At 40.1% G+C, this 27,327-nt stretch overlaps 1 protein-coding gene across 1 annotated transcript in view; it reads right to left on the reverse strand.

Annotated features, from left to right (window-relative positions):
* The window catches only part of pasi1 (pasiflora 1), a 90,150-nt gene that overhangs the window by 27,654 nt on the left and 35,169 nt on the right, over positions 1 to 27,327 (reverse strand). Inside the window, exon 4 of the mRNA XM_067143236.2 lies at positions 20,083 to 20,270. Within this exon, the coding sequence (XP_066999337.1) occupies positions 20,083 to 20,270 (188 nt within the window). The remainder of the gene's footprint in view (positions 1 to 20,082; positions 20,271 to 27,327) is intronic.

Genomic DNA, 27,327 nt, shown 5'->3' on the forward strand with positions numbered 1-27,327 from the left:
GCTATATGTCTGTTTTGTGTTAAGAATGTCCGCCAGCATAATGGTTAGCACAATTAGCTGCCGTTCTCGGAAGTCTGGGTTTAATTCCCAGTACCGTACTGCCAGAGATTTACGACTGGCAGGTAGGTTGATATGCGGTAAAAATGGTGTATGTAACTCCCGTCCAATGGGGGCTTGTCTAAAAAGAGCTGCACCACCTCGGGATGAGGAAACGAGTTTACTTTAGTTGAGAAATATTCACGGTTGTTGCTATTAATAAAGCACGCGAGATCATTAACAAAGTGATACTTTAATATCTCGTAACTCGGGCCAGAATATATTTTTTGGAGAGAAGCATGTTTAAAAAGTGATAAAAACTATCCAATTATAACAATTGTTTTACTTGCCAACGTACCTAACAAATAATAATAATAATAATAATAATATTGATTTTATATCCCCACTTATTTTTAATGATTTTCGGAGATGCCGAACATACAAGGATATGCACTAATAAAAGAAACTGAGACATTGAACGTGCAAAATTATAAAACACATTTCCGCCACACCTGTTGATATCCATAAATGCAAACTTTTCCTGTTATTTATTTTTATTCTTTCCGTTGTGGAACTTTTGGCACTATCTGGGCGATAGCATACCTAACCTCTTATCTCATTTACAGCTGTTTAGGTAAATCCGGATGTGAAAAATGTAGAGAACAAGCATGAAATGTACTTAAAAATATGGGTCTGGCTTTCAAGAGGTGCAGTTATCAAAAGAATGCTACCAGTCACTGTGTATTACATTCGGAAGTACAAGTCGTAACATACGCTAGTTACCAGCTGGTGGTTTGGCATCCTTTCTACAGCATGGCTTTATTCGGAAGGAGTGGCTTCTACTACACACACATCAACTGGGAATATCATAGACCATCTCCAGAAACCATTTGGGAACTATTTTAAAATGTTCCAAAAGACGGGACCTCGAATGCTCTTGACTGTAGTGCATGGCTGACGAGATGGCAGTGAAGATGACATCACTTGGAATAACACTCCGGTAACAGGGAAGTTCGCTGCGCAAGATCATAATTCAAATGAAAGCAGTGATCAGGTTTATTCAGGTTTACTGTGTGGTAGGCCTACTGCTCAACTGACAGAGACAAATGACTGTCCATTAAGTTATTTTGTATCAATATTGCATAATATGATAATATACCTTTATCCCTTGTCTCTACGGGGTCGAGTATGAAGTGAGAAGAATCTTCAAAGTTAGTTTTTACGACCGTATGCCCTTCCCGACGGCAACCTCATAAGAGGAATTAATGAGATGAAACGAATGGCGTGATATGAGTAACTAAAACTGACTACATTTACTTTATATGTAGGTCTAAAAATCATATTCACCGTTTATTGTCTTTTTACATTTAGAAATACTGCCTTCCAACAAAAATGGCCAGTATAACTCAAATACATTCATAAGTTTGTTAAGGAATACAGTGAAACTTCGTTGGAACGTTTCTACAGGGGACAAGAAAAAAGAATGTGTTAAGCGAGAAACTGTACTAATGAATATACAAATAAAACCTAAACGAACAGGGACATGGAAACAATAAATATGATTTTTTCCGACATGAGGGCAGTTTACGTCGTGTATCCGTGGGTACAGTGAAAACTATAGGCCTTTCTACCATTTCTAAAGATGAGAGGACAGTATTAAAAGGTGTGAAAAACACAAGAGAACAGATATGAAAACCTTTTCTGCTGGGAATTATAGAATAACAAGTACCGGTACACTGAAAAGTGTGAAAAACACCAGTCAACAAACATGAAAACATGTGCACAGGGGCCAACAAAAATATTGAAGTATTATAGTGGATCACACTCTTTCTGAAACAAATGTTAGTAGATGCCTTTTATTTCGGAGCAGTGGGTTATTAAATGTTATTTTCTAGTCACACTCTTAGACAATTAATTGGAAGTTACATTCGACCATGTGCAACTGCAAGGAATAATTTCGTCTTCATTAAGTTATTAATGAATTTCACATTTCTTCACTGTACCACTCAACACAAAATACATTTCTACCTTCTGAATGGAATGTGAAATACAAGCATAAACAGGCTCACTCTGCTATTCAGCAATCGCGCTGCTAACTGGCAAGCAAAACTGAACATACCTGAGGCTAATGGCTTGCTCCCTGAAAGTGCAACTTATCCTTTGAATTTCATGAAGGCCCTTTCCTGTAATCGCACAATTGTGGCGACTGTTCTTACTCGAGTTGGAAATCACGTTTCTTTCAAAAGGGATGACAAACACAGTAACATTCTCAAGTCTCGAAAAAATGTGATCGTAGCAAGAGTTAATAGTGAAAATTCTTGACTTGATAAGCGAGGTATTTTTATATAGATTTAATACAAGAATCAGGACTTAGAATTTATGACATTCTAAGCGGAAAAACGTGTTAATCAGGAACACACTAATGAGGTTTCACTGTAGTGTAGAATGTTTACAAGTACAATTTATAGCTCTTTATAGCCTAGAAGTCGTGTTCACTGCACAAAATTTGAGGTTATCGCATACTGGACCCCACTTTACATTTTTTGGCTGTAAAAGTGGGAAAAAAGGGATAATTTCGAGTAAATACGGTATTAATTTATAATTGCATCATGTACTCTCCTCTTTGACCCTTCTTCAAAACAAGCTGCTTGCATCGAAATATACAGGTAAAACCACAAAAAAAACAATGGATTTTGGTGATCTTTTTGCAAGAAATCGGTAAGGCGACTACCCCTCTGAAGATGGTGATGGATCAAATGTAACTACCAGCCAGACTTTCAACACATGATGATATAGCGATTGAAATTTATTTACTTTCCTTACTAAAAGCCTTCATTTAACCACATAATCAATACACAATTTTTCATTGCTGAATAGTACTAGTTTTGGCTGATATGAAGGCCATCCTCAGCTATTCACAAGACATTGTTAGATAAGGACATAGTAACATTCCAAATGTCTTAATAAAAACAAAAGTCGAATGGGGTTAAATGCCAAGAAGCGAGCACCATAGATGATTGCAAAAACACACAATATATGCAAATTTAATATGTTCATTGAAGTCTGTATCTGATACTTAACACATGATCAGATAAAAAGACAGTCTAATGGAGTTTGATCCCAATAAGTTAAATAATAATATATTTATTGCAGCCAAATAGCCATACAGAAAGAGAGAAAAATAATATATTTATAAACACTATTCTCGCGTGCTTGCACCTTGGATTGCATATTCTTTAATAGTTTTTGTTCTTTTGATGCAGAGTTCTATGTGGTAACGTTCACACATGTATCCACATAGTTTGCACTTACATGTCTCTGTCGGTTCATGGTATGAGGTGTTGGTACAAATTAGATGGTGGAAACCATGTACTGCCAGTCTTGTAAATACGTGCCTCATCTCGAAGTTGGATGATGTCCATGTCCGGTCTATCATGGCCCCAGTTCCAAAGAATTCTGAAGGAATGTCTTCTCTTTTTTTGCTGAGTGTTGCTAGGAGATTTTCTGATGCTCTGGTGTTGGGTAGAGTCAGATGTATTCTGAAGTCTTCAATGAGGAAGGATTCTCACGCTAGGAGGTAGACGAGTCTTGATCTTGTAGTCTTGGATACACCGATCGCTCTTTTTATGTATAGAGCTTTTACTCTTTCTAGAGAGGATACGTTGTTTTCTGTGAGGTACAGCCATATGATTTCTATCCCATATGTTATTATAGGCATGATTTTTGATGTAAATAGTGCCATAAAGAGGCAGAAAGTAGCCATAGTAAACAACTCCCAATAAGTTAAGGACTATAAATGAACATAAAAACACACACATAACTTATATAAACAGGTGTTTAAAAATATTCCATGTCATCGACGGCGGCAGTTACTCGATTCAGAGTTTACAGATTTCCTGGCTAATAGCCCACTTCAATTCACAGCAATTTGTGTTTACACTTCCAGTAATTATACAGGCCAATTCTTGCATAGAACATACATCCACACATCGCACAGCTGAGGGACGGGGGAGATCTTGACTGGGTTTGGCAAAGTATGCGTTCCAGTTGCTTAACCCTACACCGGGCGCGTCGGTGAATTTCGTTCACCAACCTGTGCATTTCATCTGTAGTTTTTAGTTCCTAAGAGCTACAGCCGTCGTGCTGCTAGTACCTTCCGGCGAAGTCTTATCGATACTCTCAGTGTAGCGGTATCTGTCCAGGAAATTGTACGTGTCATGCTATTCGACCTTGACTCGCACGTGCCGTCATTTGGTGAACTTTCTTTACCGTGCGCCTGGAAATGTGAGTAAAATTTTACCTTAAACGTTCTTGGAGTTTTATTATTTTAAAATGTAAACTATAGAAGGAACAAAAGTAACTACCTATTTTTATTGTAGGGCGAAGACATACGAACGCTGTTACAGGAATTATCTGATGAGGAGGAAGGATCTGAGGGAGCTGAAGTTTGTGATTTTTCTGATGGTGAAGATGAAGTGGTAAATCATTCAGACATTGAACATGACAGTGAGATTGAACGAGAAGGTGATGTAGGCGTAGTTGATAGCTACGAACACGACGAACTAGGGAGTTTTTCTTTGGGAAAGACGAAACAATGTGGTGCACCACTAGCTTTTCAAGGGCTACCTCTAGGATTGAAAAATCTTTTGTTTCAACTCATGAATAAGTGGTTGGTTGAACAAGCTAAGATAGGAACACTGCCTCTGGATATCCGAGCAGTGTTATCCCCATACCATCAGGAAGAAACATTAGAAGAAACAAATTGCCATCGAGGAGAGGACGATGCATTCACTGTGAGTGGAAACATAATCAAGTCACCACAATGAAGTGTAATCAGTGTCAAAACTTTGTGTATAAAGCATACTCTAAAAGATGCATTAGATGTGTAAGCTGTGAGAATAATGATAATGATTAATGAAGATTGTTAGTAGTGTTTCATGAGCTAAGTATTCATATGTTTCAATTTTATTTTCAGTCTTCTACCCATGAACATTTTTACCTTTTATTATTATATTTATGTACTGTCACTTGTAATTTGTGTTGTAATTATTATGTCTAAGGATTATAAAGCATATAAGGAGTTAAAATATCAGTCATGTAAGAGTTAGTACTTGTTAACCAGTTGCTAAGACTAAGAAAAATAAATGGTGAACAAAATTCACCACGCGCCCGGCAATGTAACTGAGGCACAGACACTTTGCCGCCAAAGTAAATGATCCTTGGCAAGTGTTCCCCAGGTTTGTGGGTTTATTTCTGCCATCTTTAAAGTTTGTTTAAGTTAGTCTTTGAAACGTCTCAGGGGGGCACCCCGAGGTCTTGAACTGGAGCTAAGTTCACCATAGAGGATCTGGCACGGTAGTCTGGTGTCATTCATACGGCGAACATGTCCTGACCATCTGAGGCGATGGCCAATGATCAATGCTTCTACATTTTTAGCACATGCTTTCTTGAGAACTTCAACATTAGAGACGTAGTTTTCCCACTTGATGTTCATGATGGAGCATAGTTTTTGCTGGTGAAAGCGCTCCAGCTTTTTCATGTTACGGCGGTATAAGGTCCACGTTTCACAGCCATAGAGAAGTGTAGAGATTACTACAGCCTGATACACCATTCTTTTTGTGCGAATTGTAAGGTTTTTATTCCTGAAGACTCTGTGTGATAGTCGGCCAAAGGCCACATGCGCAGCACGAAGCCTGTTTTCCATATCCTGTTCTGAAATACAGGTCTTTGACAAGACACTCCCAAGGTAAGTGAAGTGGTCTACTTGTTCTAATTTGGTGTTTGAGATGGTAATGTTAAATTCTGGAATGTTAGTCCCTGGTGCAGGCTGAGCAAGTATATTGGTTTTTTTTTTTTTTTGGTGAGGCATAGAATTTCAAGGATACTTGTAAGTTGATGGTGAAACCAAAAAGGTCATATGCATCCTTGAAACTGTTGCAGTTCCTCAGGTGTAAGAGCAGGTGATGCGGTATCATCAGCATACTGCATTTCAGTTACTTTAGTAACACTGGTATGTCTTCGCGAGTGAAGTCTGGTCAAGTTGAAGAGGCCTCTGTTGTTTCAAAAAGCATGGCCGCCAGATACAAGGCAAACAGAGTTGGAGCAAGTATGCAACCCTGCTTCAATCCATGTGTGATTGGGAATGGTTCGGAGAAGTTGTTTTGATGGAGAATCTGTCCAGCCATATCATCATGAAGTGCTTGCACCAGGCCCACAAAATGCTCATGACAGCCAAAGCGTCTCAGAACTGCCCGCATAGCGAGTCTTGGAACACAATCGAAGGCCTTTTCCAGGTCATAAAACACAAAATAGAGAGGCTTCTGTTCTCTGCATTTCTCTTGCAATTGTCTTGCACAAAAGATCATGTCTACAGTACTTCTGGAGGCTCAGAAACCACATTAAGACTCTGGTGGAGTCCTCTCGGAGATGACTCACAGGCGGCTAAGCAGGATCCTTGTGAGAAGTTTACTTACAATGGATAACAGAAATGCCACGACAGTTGTTACATATACTACGGTCACCTTTCTTGAAAATAGTAATGATATTGGTATTTTTGAAATCGCCGGGTACTTTTTGGGTTTCCCAAAATGAGAGGATGAGGGTAAAGAGCCTTGTTTTCAGGGGTAAGTCTCCACCTTGAATTAGCTCCAGAGGGATGTCCTCTAGTCCAGGTGCTTTCCTAGATTTCAGCCTATCAAGTGCCACACAGAATTCCTGATAAGATGGTGGCATTGCCATCCATAGTTGAGGGGAAAGGAGGAGTTGTGGCACATCCCGTAGAAAGTCATTGGCAGCAGTGGAGCTTCAGTTTAAAAGAGTGGAGAAGTGTTGCTTCCAGCACTCCAGGATGTCTACTATTGGTAAGGGTGTTAGCACCATCAACTGTTTTCAGAGTTCCAAATGAAGAGCGAGGTGGACCGTAGATATCTTTTATTCCCGCATAGAAGTTCCGCAGGTCTCTGGCGTTCTAGAGCCTTCTCCTGCCTGCAGTTATTCATTTCTCTTATTTGAGTCAGACATTTATCTTTCAGGTCTTGAAACACAGCTTTCTTCACGCTGGATGATGGATCTTGAAGAAGGGATAGGTGGGCTTCCTGTTTGGCACTGATAAGGCTCAAAATTTCTTCATTGTTGTCCTTGAACGAGTCTTGCCTCTTTCTTTTCTTGTAACCGATGATTTCCCCAGCTGATTCAATGCTAGCCCTTTGGAGTGTTGACCATTCTTGCTCCATGTTATTTGTGCATACTGGATTGGTTACCAATCAGTTCACGATTGCATTTTGGATGTCCGACGATGTGGATTTATCTGAGAGAGTTTGAAAGTGGCAAACTTGCGTTGGGGCTTGCTTCGGTGATGCACAGTTGGTGTCCAATGGAAGGATATTCTGAGTCAACAGATCAGAAGTTTGTGATCTGCCCAACAATTATCAATACTCCTCGCACTCTTAGTGATGAGAACATCCTTCTTGTCACTATGTCGGGTGATGACTTAGTCGAGGATGTGCCAGTGCTAGGATCGTGGGTGCATCCATGTGGTCTTGTAATGGTTAGGTAGGCAAAACTGAGTGTTGGTGATGAACAGCTCGTGTTTTGCACACAGGCCGAGAAGTAGCAGACCATTGGCATTGCAATTACCAATACCATGTTTGCCCATTACACTTCCCCACAACCAATTATCCCTTCCCACTCTGGCATTAAAGCAGTAGCAGTTTGTCTGATGATGCTATCTTGGTGATGACGGAGTTCAGCTGGTGGTAGAAATGGTTCTTAGTTTCTTCATCAGCTTTCAGGGTGGGGGCATATGCAGAGATGAGTGCGATGAACCTATCTCTGGAGAGTGGTATACGGAGTGACATGAGCCTTTCACTGAATGCAATGGGTGTGAGCTGATGATCATTTACCAGTTTCATCTTAACTGCGAATCCAACTCCATGAATACGGTTCTCTTCCCTTTCCAAAAGATGGTATAGCCCGATCCAGACTCAACAATCTTCCCTACATCTATCTGATAGTCTAGTTTCGTTCAGTGCAGCGACGTCTATGTCTAGAATATCAAGCTCATGGGTGATGAGAGCTGTGCTTCTCTCCGGCCTATCACTGTTGTCGTTATCAAGCAATGTTCTGACATTCCAGGATACAAATATAATTTTACATTCATCTGCCATATTTCAACCACATGTGGGGTTACCCGCTGGGTGCAGCTGCCCAGCCAGGTGAAAGGACGACTTCCGATGTTTAGCCCACATTTCCTAGGGCCTTCCCCATTTGGGGTGGGCAGTGATGGTCCTAAAAAGGCTTGCCCAGGCACAGATGCAGGACCAAATTCTTGAGTAGCCACCGGGTCTCATGAAGACGACCATCACACATCTGATTTTTACAAGTAAATATTCTCATATTTGCGCCTGTACTGAAATTCAATATAAATGTTAAAATACAAGTGTATCTGTAAGTTCACCTATTCAATACATAAAATACATTTATAATTAGGACCTTATCCTTGTTGGTGGGATAGCGAAATTTATAACAAGGATGAAGTCCTCATTATAAATGTATTTTATGTATCGAATAGGTGAACTTACAAATAAACACTTCCTCTAAAGCATTACTTTGTCAATTTTATATTTTTCATCTAAACTGTGTTATGTGGCTGAAGATGTTGATAATATACGAAACATGTACCACTTTTGACCAATAAAAATTGCCTTAGGCAATCATTGTATCGACTAGGTGGAAAATAAATAAATACTTCATTGTGAACTCGATAGCTGCAGTCGCTTAAGTGCGGCCAGTATCCAGTATTCGGGAGATAGTAGGTTCGAACCCCACTGTCGGCAGCCCTGAAAATGGTTTTCCGTGGTTTCCCATTTTCACACCAGGCAAATGCTGGGGCTGTGCCTTAATTAAGGCCACGGCCGCTTCCTTCCCACTCCTAGCCCTTTCCTGTCCCATCGTTGCCGTAAGACCTATCTGTGTCGGTGCGACGTAAAACAACTAGCAAAAAAAAAAAAAACACTTTTATTATAACATTTACATCATACATCTGCCGCCAACATGCAGGTCTGGACTAGAGGCTCCCAGTTTACCCTAAACCGGCCTCCACCATTCTTGCCCCATCGCCACTGGACTTGATCGAAAGGAAGAAGGTAGCAGGAAAAGTCCCAATGGCATGGATTTGTTTAAGGAGGATGCCGACTTGCCAGGAAGTGATCTTCACACCCACGGTCTTGAAGCCATATCCTGCGGCACATGTAAGATGAGACGTGCAGGTTAGGCACCAAGATGGCAACGGACTTCTTCAGACTCGAGTTATGAATGAGTAGCGCCTTCACAGCCAGTCCGTCTGGCATGAACTCATCCTCCTCCACAACCGTTGCGAACCGAAGTGAGAGGTTCCTCCTCTGCTTGTTTGCTATTGGGTGTTCCAGTGATGCAATCCAGTGGCATTTCCTCCACTGAGGGGACCATCACCCCACCTAAGGGAGCTCATCCACCCGAAGCCATTAGCCCCTTTAGGGAGTCAGGATATTTACTGCCACCCAACACTTGGCGATGTAGTCTGTATCTAAAAAACTTAACACTTATTCAGATAATAGGTGACATTAATATCATTGTGTGTTGGTACTCTAAAAAGAGTGAGCTGTGAGAACATGCATATTAAGAACTACACTGCTTTTTTAATACATCTTTCATTAACATCAAAATATTTGTTAAAAAATCACAATGTTGAACTGGAATAGGTCAAAATTCTGATTGTTGAAACACATGAAAACATATCTGTTATATATATGCTTGAAAAGGTGGATTGATTTTCAAGTTATAAATGCTGTTATATTGGCTGAGGAATACCCAATGTTTAAGAAAATCAAGTCACATCTGTCTGTAAGGGCGATAGTTGAAGATTTCTACAAGAAAGACTGATCATAAAAAAATTTATTATGAGGTGGAAAATAGAAAAACGGCAAAGGAAGCTAACCGCCCGAGGTTCCAGCGGCACAGAAATTTCTGGGAACACTAATGTTCTTGGAGGGTCAATAATTCCTACACTATTCAAATATTGATAGAAAATTGAACACACATCACACGAATGATCCTCCAAACAGTTCCCCTCTTCTTCCCTTCCTGAAACTTTCTCTGCTCCCTCCGCTTACTTCCCCTGTTCCCCTCTCCACCATGCCATAGCCAGCTACTACTGTCACAACACTAACAGCTATATAAGGTGCATCACTGGAACCTCGAGGGGTAAGCTTCCTTTCCCGTTTTTCTTTTTTCGACTTCGTAACAAATTTATTATGATCCATCTAAAGGTCTTTCTTTTCTCCTTCTTGTAGTTATCCTCCACTATCGCCCTTCCAGACTGATGTGACTTTATTTTCTTAAACATTGGGATATCCCTCAGCCAATATAATAGCAGTTATAACTTAAAGAAAATCGATCCACCTTTTCAAGCATATACTGTATATATATACATAAAATAGACAACATGTTTTTGTGTGTTTCAACAATCAGAATAGTAATCAATTCAAGTTCAACATTGTGCTTTTTTAACATTCATGAGAAATGTATAAAAAAGCCGTGTAGTTACTAATACGCATGTTCTCATAAATCTCTCTCTCTTTTTTCTTCTTCTTTTTTTTCCCCCTTTCTTTTTAGAGTACCATCCATACCTTAATTCCTGATGTTCCTCATGGAACATAGGGTATCAAAGCATCTCCATCTGGTCCTGTTGATAGCCAGCCCTTTTACCTCATTCCAGGTCTTGCATTTTTCCATCCCTTCCATGTGAACAGATCTTTGCCACGTTTGCTTGGATCTCCCTCTCTTTCTTTTACCCTGCAGGTTCCAGTCTAGTGCCTCTCTCTCAACTGCTTTGTTCGCTTCCTCAATGTATGCCTGATCCATTTCCATTCTCGCCATTTTATCTGTACGGCCATCTCATTACTTCTGGCCAGCAGAAGTTAAGAATAATTCACAAACAGCAATTAATATAGGTCTGCAACTTGGATATAATTACTCCAGTCACTTTCCAAGTCTTGGAACCATATAATAGAACAGACTTTACATTCCTTCGGAAGATGAGCATTTATAGTCCCTAACTTATTGGGATCCAACTCCATTAGACTGTCATTTTATCTGATCAAGTGTTACGTACAGCCAAAACTGGTTAGGACGTTTTTGTGGGGACCAAAAAAAACCCCCACCCTATACATGTTGCTTACAATTATGTTTAAAGTTGTCATGGGAATGTCCAACATCTGGGTGATTTGCATACGTTTCATGTGTGGATCAGCATCCACTTTCTCAATAAACTTTAATTTTTCATCATTTGTAAACTGTCTACCTTTCTTCTTCTCCAAAACTGAATGTCCTGCAAACCACTATGCATAAGTACAGTAGGCCTAATTTACATATGTTATTGCACAATTTACTTAGGAACGTAAAATTAAGCACCAACAGGTCAGACAAGCTACTGTTGCGCGATCCAAAACAACCACAGCAAAGACTTGCTTGGGACTGACACTCTTACAGCTGTAGGCCGACGTGCAACTGTGCTCGGGGCCATGAAATTAAGTTCTCTACCTAATCATTACCCAGGCCAGTTCTCGCTGCCCTATCGCGGGCGCAACGTGGCTGGGAATGTTAATTTAAATGTCTTATGTTGGGAGTTATGAACGTATTAAAGAGTGACGTAAATGTGCTCTCCAGGTTTCTTTAACATGGATTTTACACGACATGGCCTGAGACTTTGTAATAACGGCGTAAGAACCAATGAAAAGTTGCGTATTGATTAGCTGGTTAAATAAAGACTTTTAGTGTGGAAACTAAATCATATCCATCAATACAGGCCTAACAATGAAGTCCATTGCTTACACATTGAAATTTATAGCAAAACATTCAATTCTGCAAAAGATATCATCATTTTCTCGAAAGTTGCCATTCTTAGTTAATTTGAAAGTCATTGGGCTTATACCCGGTAGTTCAAAACCACACACTTGCATCAACAGATTAATACTGAAGATGAAAGCTAGCTACTTCAATTTCCTACATAATTCTTGAATTCCTTGGAATTAATGATTAGCCTTCACATATTCTCATTCTAAAAATTGGAGCCGTAGTTATGCTCCTCTGAAATCAAGACATTTCTCATCTGCTCCTAAATGAAACCAGATTAGGGCCTAATTCTAAGAAGTATGTACGAAAATTGTTTAGATTTGGAAATAATAAATGGAGATGAAGCTGGACAGAGAGCTCTAATCCCTTGAACTGACTTAACAACATCCAATAAAACACTTCCAATTTCTTTCAAGAGGCATCAATTTCCAATTCACTTGGCATTTAGTATCATAATCAGTAAACCTCAAAGGAGGTGACGGTCTCCATTACCTAAGCCAGTTTTCAGCCATGGCCAATTAAATGTTGCTATGACAAGAGAGCGATATTTTAAAAGTTGCCATAGTGCCAAAAGGTAATAGTACAAGGAATGCACCAAGCAAGTTGCTGCGTGGTTTGGGTCACATAGCTATCAACCTGCATTCGGGAGATAGTCCGTAACGACAGGATTGCAATCATTACAGTAATATTTGTCTTCCTCTTTGAATGGTGTGGATATTTTTTCGTTGCGTGAGGTTATGTTTGCCAGTGAGTTATCGAAGTACATTATTTGAATTCTGTAAATGCAACCTGTTGGATACATTTTGGAAACAGATTTTTTTTCATGGCATTTGAGAGGTTTAAACTGTGAATCAAGTTTAACTGCATGCAGTAATGGGTCTTAGAATATATTGTGATGCCGCAAGGGTTGGCATTTCTTAATTACGTGTTGATGATTAATTCAAAATCACGTAATTAATGAGGTTTTACTGTATTAAGATCTGCACCAGGGTCCATTTTAGCCACTTTCATGAACCTTTAAAGATAATTTTTAATGAGGATGAAGTCTATCTGGTTCCTGACAATATGACCTTTGCAGTTCGCAGGGGATGTTCATGTATACAAGCGCTGGGGATGTAGGTTGAAGATACTGATGACAGAGAGCTGTTGTTCTGAAGAAAACTGTACCCAACAATCTCCTCTGATATTTCAGAGGTCCATGCCAAGACCTAAACTGAAGAAAATGGAAATTGCAACACCTAGAAGGAGTAGTGCTACATTGCTGTAATTGAACATGCAGGACGAGTGTTCGGTTGTGATTCGATGATTACACTTACAGGTCCCTCTGACCGCAAGTTTGGACAACAAAAGGATGTGCCCACCACGAGCTGCAATACATTGATGAATTCGTCGAGGCATGGAGTCAATAAGGCCCTGGATCGCTTCCTGAGGAATTGTGGCCCATGCTTGCTGTACTGCACGGGTCAGTTGTTCCAGAGTTGTGGGTAGCTGAGGGCGGTTGGCCAGTTGTCGACCCATCATGTCCCACACATGCTCAATAGGACTGAGGTCTGGGGATCTGGCAGGCCATTCTAAGGTTGTGATGTCGTGGAGAGCTTCTCTGGAGATGCGTGCAGTGTGAACCCGGGCATTGTCCTGCTGAAACATCCCATTAGCAATGTTTGCCATCATAGGGACAACCACTGGATTGAGTACCCTATCAACATACTGTCGAGCAGTCATAGTGCCCTCAACAAGCACTAATTGTGATTTCACATTAAAGCCAATAGCTCCCCAGACCATAATGCTTGGTGTTGGCCCTGTGTGCCTCTCGACAATAAGATCTGGGCGGCCCCTCTCCCCGCTACGTCAGTGCACACGATTCCGGCAATCACTACGGGCAAGACAGAAGCGCGATTCATCACTAAAGACGACCCTATGTCATTCATCGACCCACGTCGATCTTTCTTGACACCAGGTCAGCCTTACACGTCGCTGTTGTGGGGTCAATGGAACACCTTCTGCAGGGACACGGGCTCGTAAGCCCGTTGCACGCAGGTGATTACCAACTGTTTGTTGTGTAATGTGGGGTTCCACAGCTGCTCGAATTTGCGCTGCTGTTGCATGGGGTTTCATCCGGGCCATCCGAATGATGCGGCGATCCTCTCTCACAGTTGTCTGTCGCGCTGGGCCTGTGCCAGGTCTACGAGTGTGGGTACCTTCATTTGACCACTGCTGCCATACACGTTGTACCGTAGATGCCTGTCGGCCAACACGTGCAGCAACAGTCCTTAGCGATAATCCAGCCTCACACAGCTCTATTATCCGAGCCTTCTCAAACAGCGACAGTTGTTGATAGCGTGCTCTTCTCTGTCGTCGAGGCATGTTTGACGGGGAACACTTCACTGCACAGACTGCAAGTCAACTACGCTACACCAGAGTCCGTATACTGGAGTTGATTCCTCCGCGACCAATCACGTGGGGAGACCTGTAGCAACAATCCAATGGGTCTGAAACTTTGATCGTTTACATACCTACATGGCATAGTTCCATATCTTGAAAATCAATACAAACGACCAATGCCTTCATGGTGTTGCAATTTCCATTTTCTTAGGTGTATCTTTGTGTTTACACTGAAGAATGTGTTTACAACAAATGCTGATTTTAGCAAGTTTACTATCAATATTATAAGATTTAACAGATTCTCATATGTAATCAGTCGGCTATTCTGCTCTTTCTCCAGGAAGAACAATAAGTTCTCAAACCACCTTGTTGAGAACTAAATATCGAACCATTCATGGAACTAATTTTGAAGAACCAAGGTTTGGAGTAATGGTGGTGGTGGTGATTATGGTTTCTGCTTGCGAACCTTATCAGTTGGCTAAGCCTTTGAATACCAAATCTGCTGGTTTACATTCTGCTCTTCCTTCCACTTATGCAGCTCAAAGTTTTTTCATTGACCTTGTCGGTCCTATTGTGCATTCATCGCATGGCAACACCTGTATTTTCACCTTACTAGATGGTTTTTCTAAATATTTGGTTCTTCATCCTTTACGTAAAATCTCTTCTCACATTATTATTAATCTTTTCTCTAGCCACATTTTTCCTCTCATTGGATTACCCTCTAATTTAGTGTCTGATAATGCCCCCATTTTCACTTCTAAACCCTTTTTTAATATGCGTTTCCAATTGGGAATTAAGACAATTACTACATCTCCATATTATCCCCAGGCTAACAACGTGGAACGCTATCATCGAAATCTTAAAATTGTCTCTCCATAGTATGTTCATCATTCTTACCATAAAGGCCAAGGATGCAAATCTCTCTGCCCTAGCCATTGCTTTCAATTCTAGTATAAATTGTGCCACCCAACAGACCCTGGCTAAACTTTTTTTGGGTCGAGATCTTCACACCCTTTTAGAGTCTGAAGATAATAAATCCACTGAATCTCTTTGGACTGAGGCCCTTTCTCATCTTCGCACTGCTCAAGTTAATTATAAGAAAACTCATGATTCTCGGCATATCCCTTCTATTTTCAAAATCAGTGACATGGTCCTGTTGCGTATTACCCCCAAAATTCCTCCAGTAACCAGTTTTCTGCCAAGTTAGCCCCCTGCTGGATAAGTCCATTTCACATTATTTCTTTGCCTAACCCTACTAATGCCCTTTTGCAATCCCCCTCTGATTCCCTCGAAGTTAAACGTGTTCATCTTTCTCAATTTAAGAAATTTCATCTCTCTACTTTTGGCAACTAATTTTTTTTTTTTCCTTTCCTTTTGTTCCTCCTTACCTACCCCTCCATTCCAATTCTAGGGGAAGATTTTCTTCCCGGGGTAGATATTCCTTTTCGAGGTAATTTTGTGTTCTTTCTTGTCCTGGTATTGTTTCCTATATTTCTCTCTCTCTCTCTCTCTTTGTTTCAGTGGACTTATTTCTTCCACCATGTTTTTTCAAAATTATTTTGCTCGCCAGTTGCTGGTCTCCACCACCCCATTCTGATGCAGGCTCTCCATGAGTACCTATGTACCTTGTTTTTTTTTTTGCCTTCAAATTTTGCCTCATGGAATTTAATTTTCTTATAGGACACCATTTAACTGTTAACTATTTATATGCCACACACATATATATCTTTTATATTGTTTTATATTGTTTATATTGTGCTTTAGATGTTAGTATAACTTTGCTTTTTTGAACTCCTCCTTTTTATCTCGCATCCTTCCCATTTGGACCGGTCATTTCTTCATCCCCTTCCCCCCATTTTCTTTACCTACTCCCCTCTCCCTTGTTCCTCATCTTTTCGCCAGCATGAGGTAATATGTAACATTCTCTCTACAAATATGCAAGTTTCCAACATTCCTACCTTCTGCTGCTACGTACTGCCCTGCTCGCCTGCTACTATGTACACCTATGGACATGTGACAGTGTAGTCACTGTTCTGGAAAACGCTGACTCTCTCTCACCTATACTTCTAGATTTTTCCATCGTGCTATATAACCCAGGTTCCACCCTTCACAAGTCAGTCTCGCATCGTTACGGAGTGGTGGAGCACCGAAGACCTGTATTCTGTCTTATTATTTTGCCATCGTGACCTATTTACATCAGATAGCTTGGTGAACAAGAAAAATCATAATGTTACTTCGACTTTAGACTTTTCCTTGGCCCATCTGGCCTTATTTCCTTTCTTTATAGCTGGTTTCTTATGTACTTTTTCATTCAGCCAGCCAGTGTCAGCATACAAGATGCAAACTTCATTCCTTTCAACTTAACTAACTATGGCAACGATACTCTGGAGAGAAGAATATTAATTGGAATCACCTATGTTACGTGCTTGCAACACCTACTGATTCATCAACACTCATTTTTCCAGAAAATTAAAGCTACCTGGCATAGAATCTCTTCCCCCTAGTATCCATCTTTACTCTCTTTTCCCTCCCCTTTCCTTGCATTTCGATCGTACCATTCCGCTTCTTTCTTTTTATCTTTTTCTTTGGAGTTCCGTCACCACTTCTGTAATTATATCTGTGTCACGCCTAAACTTATATTTACTATTGGATGTACTTCCACTATCTATGTGACATTGTAAATGTGGCATATTTTCGCTTGGTTTCAGAGCTGTTCCTACGATTTTCATTGTTCGCTTATTCATGTTGGTGTTCTAATCTTATCAATAGAAACTTATATTTCTTGTTGATCATTAAAAAATATTTATTTGTACTGTTAAAATTCTAGTTCTCTCTATTCTGACCTTTTTTATCCTCTGGGGTCCATCACCTTCTCTCTGCGTATTTGCTTACTAAGTCACTATTCTCCCATGCTGCCCATGTATTACAAATGCCAGTAAATCTGTCGACTCGTCGCCATAAGACCTATCTGTGTCAGTGCGACGTAAAGCCCCTAGCAAAAAAAAAAAAAAATTTTAAATCTGTCGACATGATGCTGATGTATGAGCCCCTTCAAATACAACCGTACTGAGCCAGTTGCGGTCAAAAGGCCAACGTCTCCAACCGCCTGAGCTACTCAGCCCGGCAACTGTGGGTGTGATTTCGAGGTGCAGTTTCTGAGAATACTAGTTCATGCCCGGCAAGTTGAAGATGACTGAATAGCTACAGCAGTTGCCAAACTGCCAAAATATGACCAAAATATGTTTTTCATCTTTGAAAACTCAAAATATGACCCAACAGTAAAAAAGAGGTGAAATTAGCATTTATATGACAAATAAGAACCACTTAAGGTATTCATTGACACTAGTGATGACATTTCCGCAAAAGTAATCCCATTTTCTTGAAACTAATATAAAAAATTCTAGGGATATAAACTAGTGAATTTCTGGCATGAAATATTTAAAAATTAATATCTGGGGGGGGGGGTTAGTCTTAAAAGATAAATTACAAAAATACATGTTCTATGTGTCTATGTTCCTATTTAACCCAAAGTACTCATTGTTGCTGCAAATTGCTCTGCAATATGTTCTGAGTGTTGTACGGCAAAATAGCTTTTGTGGCTTTATTAGCAGCAAATTTATATAAGTTTTTCGATAAATTAAATTATTCTCAGGAAGGAAAATACTTAATTGTGGGGGCCAGACAATATAATTGCATTCGTCTGCTGTACGTTTATTTATCTTCATTTTAGTTTTTAAATGAAGCTATTATCTTTAAAAAATCTTACAAGTACCATGCTATTCACGGGACTAGGACTATTCCATTCATATTGGGAGGCTGTTCTTCAATGCATTAGTGCCAATAGAATACTCTTTAACTCCAGAGATACTTACATACTAAATACAAGGGAACCAAAAGAAGAAAGCCCCAACTGTTTGAAAAGGCTTTGTCTTTTTTTTTTTTTTGCTTTACGTCGCACCAACACAGTTAGGTCTTATGGCGACGATGAGACAGGAGAGGCCTAGGAATGGGAAGGAAGCGGCCGTGGCCTTAAGGTACAATCCTAGCATCTGCCTGGTGTGAAAACAGGAAACCACGAAAAGCATCTTCAAGGCTGCCGACAGTGGGATTCGAACCCACTATCTCCCGGATGTGAGCTCACAGCTGAGTGCTCCTAACCGCACGGCCAAGTCGCCCGGTAAGGCTTTGTCTTACACAGGAGGGCAGCATGTTGAATAAAAAGGATGGTCTTTCAAACCCTGGAAAGTAATAACCAAGTTGAGAAAAGTTGAATTTAGTAAGCGGTATGACCACCCACAGAGAGGGAAAGGATCAACACCCTCCAGCCAATTACTGGGTTAGGCACTTTCGAGGATTATCTTGTAGTGAATGGCATGATACCTTGAAAATGACAGGCAACCTAGTGGCTGTATAAGCTATTTTGGGTAAGACCATGGAAACTAACTATTGTCAGCACTGTCACAACGATGTAGAAACCCTTGCTCATGTCCTCAGTTACTGCTTGCATGGGGAAGCTCCACGAAATACAAGGCATCATAAAATACGATCTGCCATTGTTCAAGCGTTAAGGGACTCGGGCTTTACACTCTTCGAGGAGGTTCATGGTCTCTCTGTTACAGGCAGCGCCCATTGAATTGACACGATAGCCTTCAAAGACCACTGAAAGGGCTTTATAATAGATCCAATGATCAGATTCGAAACATACATAACACAACCCTATGAGGTACATGAGGAAAAGAAAACAAGAGATGAACCAACCATTCCATTCTATCAAAAAGAATACCAGTTGTGTGATACTGAAGTCATTGGATTAATGGCTGGTGCTGGAGGAACCATTCCTCTCTTTATTGTCAAGTTCCATAAATCTTAACCTCGATCAGGCATTAATAAGGGAAGTTGCAGTGATTGCCTTGAAGTGTTTGATTCGAATCCTCAAGAACCATAACTCCCAAAATTCTTAATGCAACAACATACGTCAAATGTGCTTAGCAAGCATTTTGTAATCAACTCACAATTATTTTTAAAATTTTCTTGGTTTTTTTTTCTCTTTTGTATACTTTGTCCTCAGGGGCGATCTCCAGTGGGGGGGAGTATGTATGTATGTACTGTATGTATCAATCAATCAATCAATCAATCAATCAATCAATCAATCAATCAATCAATAAACAAACTGAGCGAAGGTGAGAGAGAGCCTGTATTTTCGTTATTCCTCATTAAGCATGAACACAGACTTAATTATGAATATCTTGATTGATCATTTATTATCATTTACTTGAGTAAGGGAACCTCCATTATTGATACTTACATTGAGGTTAGTTTGTTGGTGTTTATGTCTTGTGATTTCAATATGTAACTAGTCAAGTTGGCAGCAGTGATGAGCAATTTAAAAAAAAAGATTAAAAAAAAGAGAATAGGGCGGCGATGTTTATCTTTTAGTGTATAGCCTTACGTGACGAGTACTATACAAGGAAACCTGCATAAGGTAAATATTTCTTGAGACTAGAGAAAACACACTTTAATATGGACCAATATAAAAAAGGTGAAAATTTTCTTCAGAAAGACTAATGGAGGGTCAATGAATACTTTAACTATGATGATAATCACCTGATCTGCATTAAGAAACAATCAGGTCTGGAAACAGGGAGATGAACATCCAAACTCTACTCATCAGTGTAGTTTGAAGATTCTATCTTTTTAGGTCGTCTGCACAGAGCAGTAAATAATATTATGCAATTTATTTTGAATTTCTAATAACATGATTTTAAAGGTACTTACATAGATATAATAACCTCCAAGTAGCCAAAGACCAAATATCAGCTGGAATGCAATACCAACAGCCATGGTTATTAACCATGGTAGCATCAAGCCACGATTCATGATGTTAATACCAAATGTTAACACGATCGAGGTCATAATCAAGATCAGGAAGTAGGTAATGAAAACACCGCCGACCCACTTCATAGCTGTAATAGAAAACAAGTATTATAATATACTATACACTATTTAAAGCTTTAATCACTAAACAATACAAGTATTTCATGGTTAATGCTGTGAAAACTAAAGAAATCTCCACACTGCTCTGCAATCACAGAATATGAAACTGAAGCATTACACTGGATAAAACAATATCGTGAAACCTCGTTAACAGGTTTTCCTGCTTAGCACGTCGTAAATTCGAAGTCTCGATTCTCACCGTATAAAATCTATATAATCGATATAAAAAACATCACTTATTGCCTCACGAATTTTCGCTATTACCGCATAATACAATCACACTTTTTCTAGCCCTGAAAATGTTGTCATCCCTTGCGAAATGAGATTTCCAACTCGGGTAAGAGCCGTTGCCACAGTTGCGTGATTACGGAAAAAAGGCTTGTATTTTGCATTCCATTCAAAAGTTAGAAATTTATTTTGTGTTGAGTGGTAGTGAAGTGCAGCAAATATTTGCTGCGTGATACGGTATCCTATATCTGGATTAGGAACATAATCGTGTGAAATTGACTAGTGTGGTGCATATTTGTCTTATGATAGCTTAGTTATGGATACAGAAAATGTCGTGAAATTCCTTTCTATGAAGACAAAATTAAATTGTCAGAAAGTGGACTGGTGTCTGCATCTTAAAGCGTGCAGAGGTCGAGAATGTTGAACTTGCACCTTTGAGTTTCGACTAGATCACTCGAGTTGGTCGAAGTTTACTCAAAATAGCAGCCAAAGTCGTTCCTCCCGCTCGCACATGGTTGAGTATAACCACTTTCAATTCATTGTGTAAGAGTGTGACCAGAAAATAATGTTTAATAACCCACAGCTCCAAAATAAAAGGCTTATTTTAACATTTGTTTTAGGAAGAGTGTGATCCGCATTGAATCACTGAATCATTTATTTGGCATTAAATGACAAGTGCAATACCTTTTGTCATAATACATTAAAATATATAGATATACATTGAGTAGTCAAAAGTCACGAGAAGGGGTGTCCCATTCGAAAATGTGCCGTGTATGAACCCTGAGTGTCGCGGCTAGCTGAGCAGTCTGTCACAGAACCAGTGTCATGAAGATAGCCACATCGTGAGTGAACCAACTTTGAACGTGGGATAATCATCAGCACACGGCGCATGGATCATAGCATTGCGGAGATTTCATTTGAACTTGGATTTGATGATGCTTGTTGTTTAAAAAGGCCTAACATCTAGGTCATTGGCCCCTAATGGTACGAAAAATAACAATTTAAAAGTTCAAAATCATCCACTGGCCAGAAGAAAAAATGTGAATGGATGTCCCATTGCCGAAAATCTGTCATTTTTCAGGCCGTTAACATGCTCACATCGTCGCCATAAGACCTATCTGTGTCGGTGCGACGTAAAGCCAATAGAAAAAAAAATTCTCACATGGGTGATACTAACAATAAGTTCACTAATATCAACCAAGACATGACAATTCTCAAAGTTATACAAAAAGGCCCTCTGCTCTATATTACGGAAAAATGTTTTATCATCTGGAGCAGTTTTTCAATCCTAACTTCAATCTAAATGAAATTTCAGAATAATCAAACATTTTATTTGACCTTTTATTTCCTATCTTTAGTAATCATGCCTCAGATAAAAAGAATTCTTTCTTTTACAATCTTTTTAAATTCCCCTCTCAGCAGCAGTCTTTCTTTCCTCATACTTCAACTCCACCTTAGACACCCCTTCTCTCCTCCCCCTACCTTGTTTACCCACTCCCATCCTCTCCCTATCTACTCCTTTGTTCACATTGCCTGCTTCTTCAGCAAGTCAGTGCTTGTTCCCTTTACACTTCTTTGTTTACATGGCCTGCCTGCTTCCTTCAGCAATTCGGTGCCTGTTGTACATCAGACATTAGACGTGAGTCTCATAAATAATTTTTCTCCTTTTTATTTCTTTTCTGTACATTTATTCATTCCTAATTCTGGCTATCATTTCCAGATTTACTTCTTTGCCTGAGGTCCTAAGTCAACATAAAGACACCATATTGTTTTTGTTGTGTATATTTTAATGTTATAATTATTCCTACAACACTGTCTTTGTCCGGTATACGTATGTTTTAGTAATATAATAATAATAATAATAATAATAATAATAATAATAATAATAATAATAATAATAATAATAATAATAATAATAATAATAATAATAATAATAATCGTATGGCCTCAGCTACCGTGTGCAGACATTTCAATTTGACGCCATCTGGCTGTCTGCTCGTCAATTTCGACGTTCCGTTTCACTCTGGGCCCACTAGATGGCAGACCGAGTAAACCGAAACTCTCTTGGGCGATTTAGTGAATTTTGTCGGGTAAACACCAAATGTGTCACCAGAGATCTTTTACATGCCGACATCGTACGACATGGAGTGTCGAATGGACTTTTTTCCACCCTTCGAAAATCCGACTACCTCTGCCGGGTTTGAACCCGCTATCTTGGGATCTGGAGGCCAACACTCTACCACTGATCCACAGAGGCAGCTTATGTTTTAGTTATCACATCATCATCATCATCATCATCATCATCATCATCATCATCATCATCATCAATTTCTTCGCTCCAGCAAGCCGGGTGCGGGTGTGCACGAGCCTCCTCCAGTTTGTTCTATCCATCCACAGATGCTGCTCATATATGCGACACCAGTTCACATCTCTAATTTCAAGGTCCTTCATTATCTGTTTTTCCCAAACATCACGAGGTCTTCCTCTTGGTCTCTTCCCAGGACCATTGCATCCGGGAGATAGGGGGTTCGAATCCCACTGTCGGAAGCCCTGAAGATGGTTTTCGTGGTTTCCCATTTTCACACCAGGCAAATGCTGGGGCTGTACCTTAATTAAGGCCACGGCCGCTTCCTTCCAACTCCTAGGCCATTCTTATCCCATCGTCGCCATAAGACCTATCTGTTCGGTGCAACGTAAAGCCCCTAGCAAAAAAAGACCATTGTGGTCAAAGTATGTTCAAGGAGTCCTGTGAGGGTTCATTCTTTTCATGTGACCATACCATTGCAATCTCTTCACTTCTAGAGTCTCCAGCAAGTTTCTTTCCAATCCAAGCTGTTGTTGGATATCCACATTCCTTATTTTATCCATTTTTGGTTTTTGTAGACAAGAATGGAGAAACTTCATTTCTGTTGCCTGCTGATCCAGTAAGTATTCCTGCTTCCAGACCATACGTCAATATAGGTACTACATATATTTTGTACAAGCTGATCTTGGAAACTAACGGAAATGTTTCATCCCAAAGTATTTGACGTACAGCGTGATAGAATTTGAAGCTTTCTGTATTCTGTTACTAATCGCTTGATGTATGGTATTGTCTGATGACAGAACACTACCTAAATACTGAAAGTTGTCTACAATATCCATCTCCTCATCTCCAATTCTAAGATGAACAGTTCGAGTTTCTACTCATCACCAAGCCAACTGTCTTAGTCTTGCTGATTTTGAGACCTAAGGTTTAAAAGCTTCATGCCAGAGATCTAGTCTAGTTTGTACTTCCACTTCTGCCTCACCCCATACCATTAAATCATCAGTAAAAACCAGGGCATTAGTTGTTGGATCCTTTCTCTTAACCGCTTTTAAAACTTCATCCATTATGATTATGAAGAGAAGCGGTGAAAGACAACTTCCTTGCTGGGCCCCACTCTTCGTTTCAAACCAACCTGACCTTCCATCCTGGACCTGAACACAACACTTGGTTTCATCATATAATCGTTGTACTCGTGCTATGATGTCATCGGGCACTTTCTTATGTCTCAAACATTCCCATATATGCCTGCGTGGTACATGGTCATATGCTTTCTCGATGTCCAGAGAAACAATTATAAGTGTTTTCCCTTTCTCCCAATACTTCTCACAGATCATTCTGGTGGCAAAAATGAGGACTATAGTTGATTTATGAGGTCTGAATCCATGTTGTTCCTTCTCAAGTGTAGATTCAACATATTTTCTAATCCTGCTCTCAAGGATGGATTCGTAGATTTTGAGGCCATGTGACAGCAGACTTATACCTCTGTAGTTGGTACATTTCTTTCTATCACCTTTTTTCAACAATGGGATGATGACTCCTTGCTTCCAGTCATTGGGTATTACATTCTCTTTCAAGATTCTATTTAGTACCCTGTACATCCACTGTTGTCCTACCTATCCTAGTGCTTTGATCATCTCAACACTTAATTCATCTGATCCAGTTGATGTGTTGTTTTTCAGCTTAGATATTGCTGTCTCTACTTTCAACCATGTCAGACTAGTGGTATTTGTGCTGCCAAAGTCATAAGGTTCATCGTCTAATGGGGTGACATTTTCATAATAGTTCAGCAAAATTTCAAAGTGCCTTTGGAACTCCTGTAATATTTTGGTCTTATCCCTGGTCACCTCACCATTAGGAAGTTCTATAGATTGGACATAGGCAGGGGCGCCACTCCCTGTGTAGGGTTGCCTCCGAAAAGGGTCCCTACCTGCTACATAATTTGTTTAATTTTGATTTGGCTGAGGATGGCCACTAAGTGGCTGAAACTAGTCCCAAGACTTACGTAATATAAATTACTTGATATATTGTATTGAAAAGGTAGACCCTCTTGTCAATTTATTCTTACAATTGTACTTCAATACGGAACAAGAAATGAAATTTAGGGCTACTGTAAATCAGTTAATGTTGGGAGTCAGGAATCCATTTCTACCAGGATTGTAAGGAGGCAACGGCACTGCATAGGTTTCACCAACCAACCCATGTCCGTTTGCTGACACACTGACACAGAGCTCAACGACGTGCATGAGCCCATGGTGACATAGAGCTCAACGATGTGCATGAGCCCGCGGACATCGGCAATTGACCATGGAACAGTGGCGGTGTGGGGTATGATCCGATGTTAGTTGTATGTGAGTGTGGCACATGCCCCATGAAGAAATGGATCCTACGTGTCAACACAGTTGTGTCCAGATGGAAGGTGGCTCAGTTCTGGTCTGGGCAGCATTCTCATGGTCGTAATTAGGCCCCACTGTCCAGCTACAGGGAGCGCTGACGTTATCTGGACATTCTGCATCCTTTTCTGGCCCTAGAGCACCCTGATGGAGAAACCATGTTTCAATAGGACAATGCGCCATGTCACTGCTCTGTGGTGGTTCGCAGGTGGTTGGAGGAGCACTTCAGTGAAGTTAGACCATGCATTGGCCCTCCAGATTCCCTGATCTTAATCAAATCGAGTGTGTAAGGGATCCTGTCAATGCTGGTGTACGCTCCATGAACCCCACACCAACTACATAAGACCAATTGTGGGTAGCAGTGCAAGATGCCTCCAGAATAATTCTAACACCTTGTGGAGTCAATGCCTCGCCGTACTGGTGCTATTTTGAGGGCTCATGGAGGAGCAACTCGTTATTAACAAAAAAAATTTACTTCACACCGACACAGACAGGTCTTATGGCAACGATGGGATAGGAAAGGGCTAGCGGTTGGAAGGAAGCAGCCGTAGCCTTAATTAAGGTACAGCCCCAACATTTGTCTGGTGTGAAATTGGGAAACCACGGAAAATCCTCTTCAGGGCTGCTGACAGTAGGAATCGAACCTACTATCTCCCGGATGCAAGCTGCGCGCTCCCAACCGCATGGCCAACTCGCCTGGTAGTTATTAACATCACATTCAGTGTCTTCCCATGACTTTCGGCTACTCCGTGTATACTCCATATACACTAAACGAGCTCACTACAATAATAAACTACATATACCTCAAAATATCTTACATGCCAATGGATACACTTCTGTATCAATATAAATTTATGCTCTGTTCAGACTAAACATTTATAATCAAGTATGTATATTGACAGATATGCAAGTAACAACAAAATTATAATATTGTAGAAAAAATGTCCATCAGCAGTGCAATGATGCAATAATACTTTGATATTTGTATTGGCCCCCGTGCACATATTTCCATATTTGTCGTTCGGTGGTTTTCACACCTTTTAGTGCACTTGTTATTTTATAAGTCCCAGCGGAACAGGTTTTCGTATTTGTTCTCTCGTGTTCTTCACCCCTTTTAATACTTTCCTCTCATCTTTAAAAATGGTAGATATAAATTTTTCACTGTACCAGCGGATACACAACATAAAATGCCCTCGTGTCGGAAAAAATCTTATCTAGAGTTTCCATATCCCTGTTGGATAGTTTTTATTTTTATATTCAGTAGTACGTTTCCTCGCTTAACACATTAATTTTTGTTGTCCCCTGCAGGAAAGTCTTAACAAGATTTTACTGTATCTATACATATAAAATTGGATGTTAGTATATTTGACGTTAATAGACTCAAAAACTACTCGACCGATTTCGCTGAAATTTTCACAATTTGTTTTTATTACATCTGAAAGGGATTATGAAGTGGTTTGAACGAAATTGGTGTGGTAGTTTTATTATTATGAGTGATTTTATGTAATTTTATTAAATTGCAAAGCCGCACCAAGATTGGATCGACTTGATGGACAGATTGTCGCTAGGCGACAGCGGCTTACGCTATACCATGATAGTCCGCTAAATGAAATGGTGTATGGTTTTTAGTGCCGGGAGTGCCCGAGGACATGTTCGGCTCGCCACGTGCAGGTCTTGTACAATATAAAGTACATTAAATATTCCTTAATCACAAGGAATTACGGGTGTTGGAGGTTCATGAGAGCAATACTGTTTTCCTAACGTGGAATGATCTATAGCAGGGCCATTCACACAACGCTCTTCGAGCGCTTTGTTGGAGGGTAGTTTCGGTAGTGGTGGAAGGAGCTTGGCTGGCGGAGCGCGCCGAAGTGAGCAGCCGATCCATCAGTCGCTAGTATTATTATATTTTTACAAAGTGATGGATACCCAGAAAATTTGTTGAGTTTTGCAAGGCATTTCACCAGCCAAAATCCTTGAGTATTGATATTGGACATTTTGCCTTGAAATCATCAATAAGTATTTTAAGAAACTACCTTCGGTGATTTGCTTTAACATTCAATAGACTTCTATGTATTTTTCTCTGTTCCACAATATCAGTTG

Source organism: Anabrus simplex, chromosome 3 (genome assembly GCF_040414725.1).
Source record: "Anabrus simplex isolate iqAnaSimp1 chromosome 3, ASM4041472v1, whole genome shotgun sequence".
Taxonomy (NCBI): domain Eukaryota; kingdom Metazoa; phylum Arthropoda; class Insecta; order Orthoptera; family Tettigoniidae; genus Anabrus; species Anabrus simplex.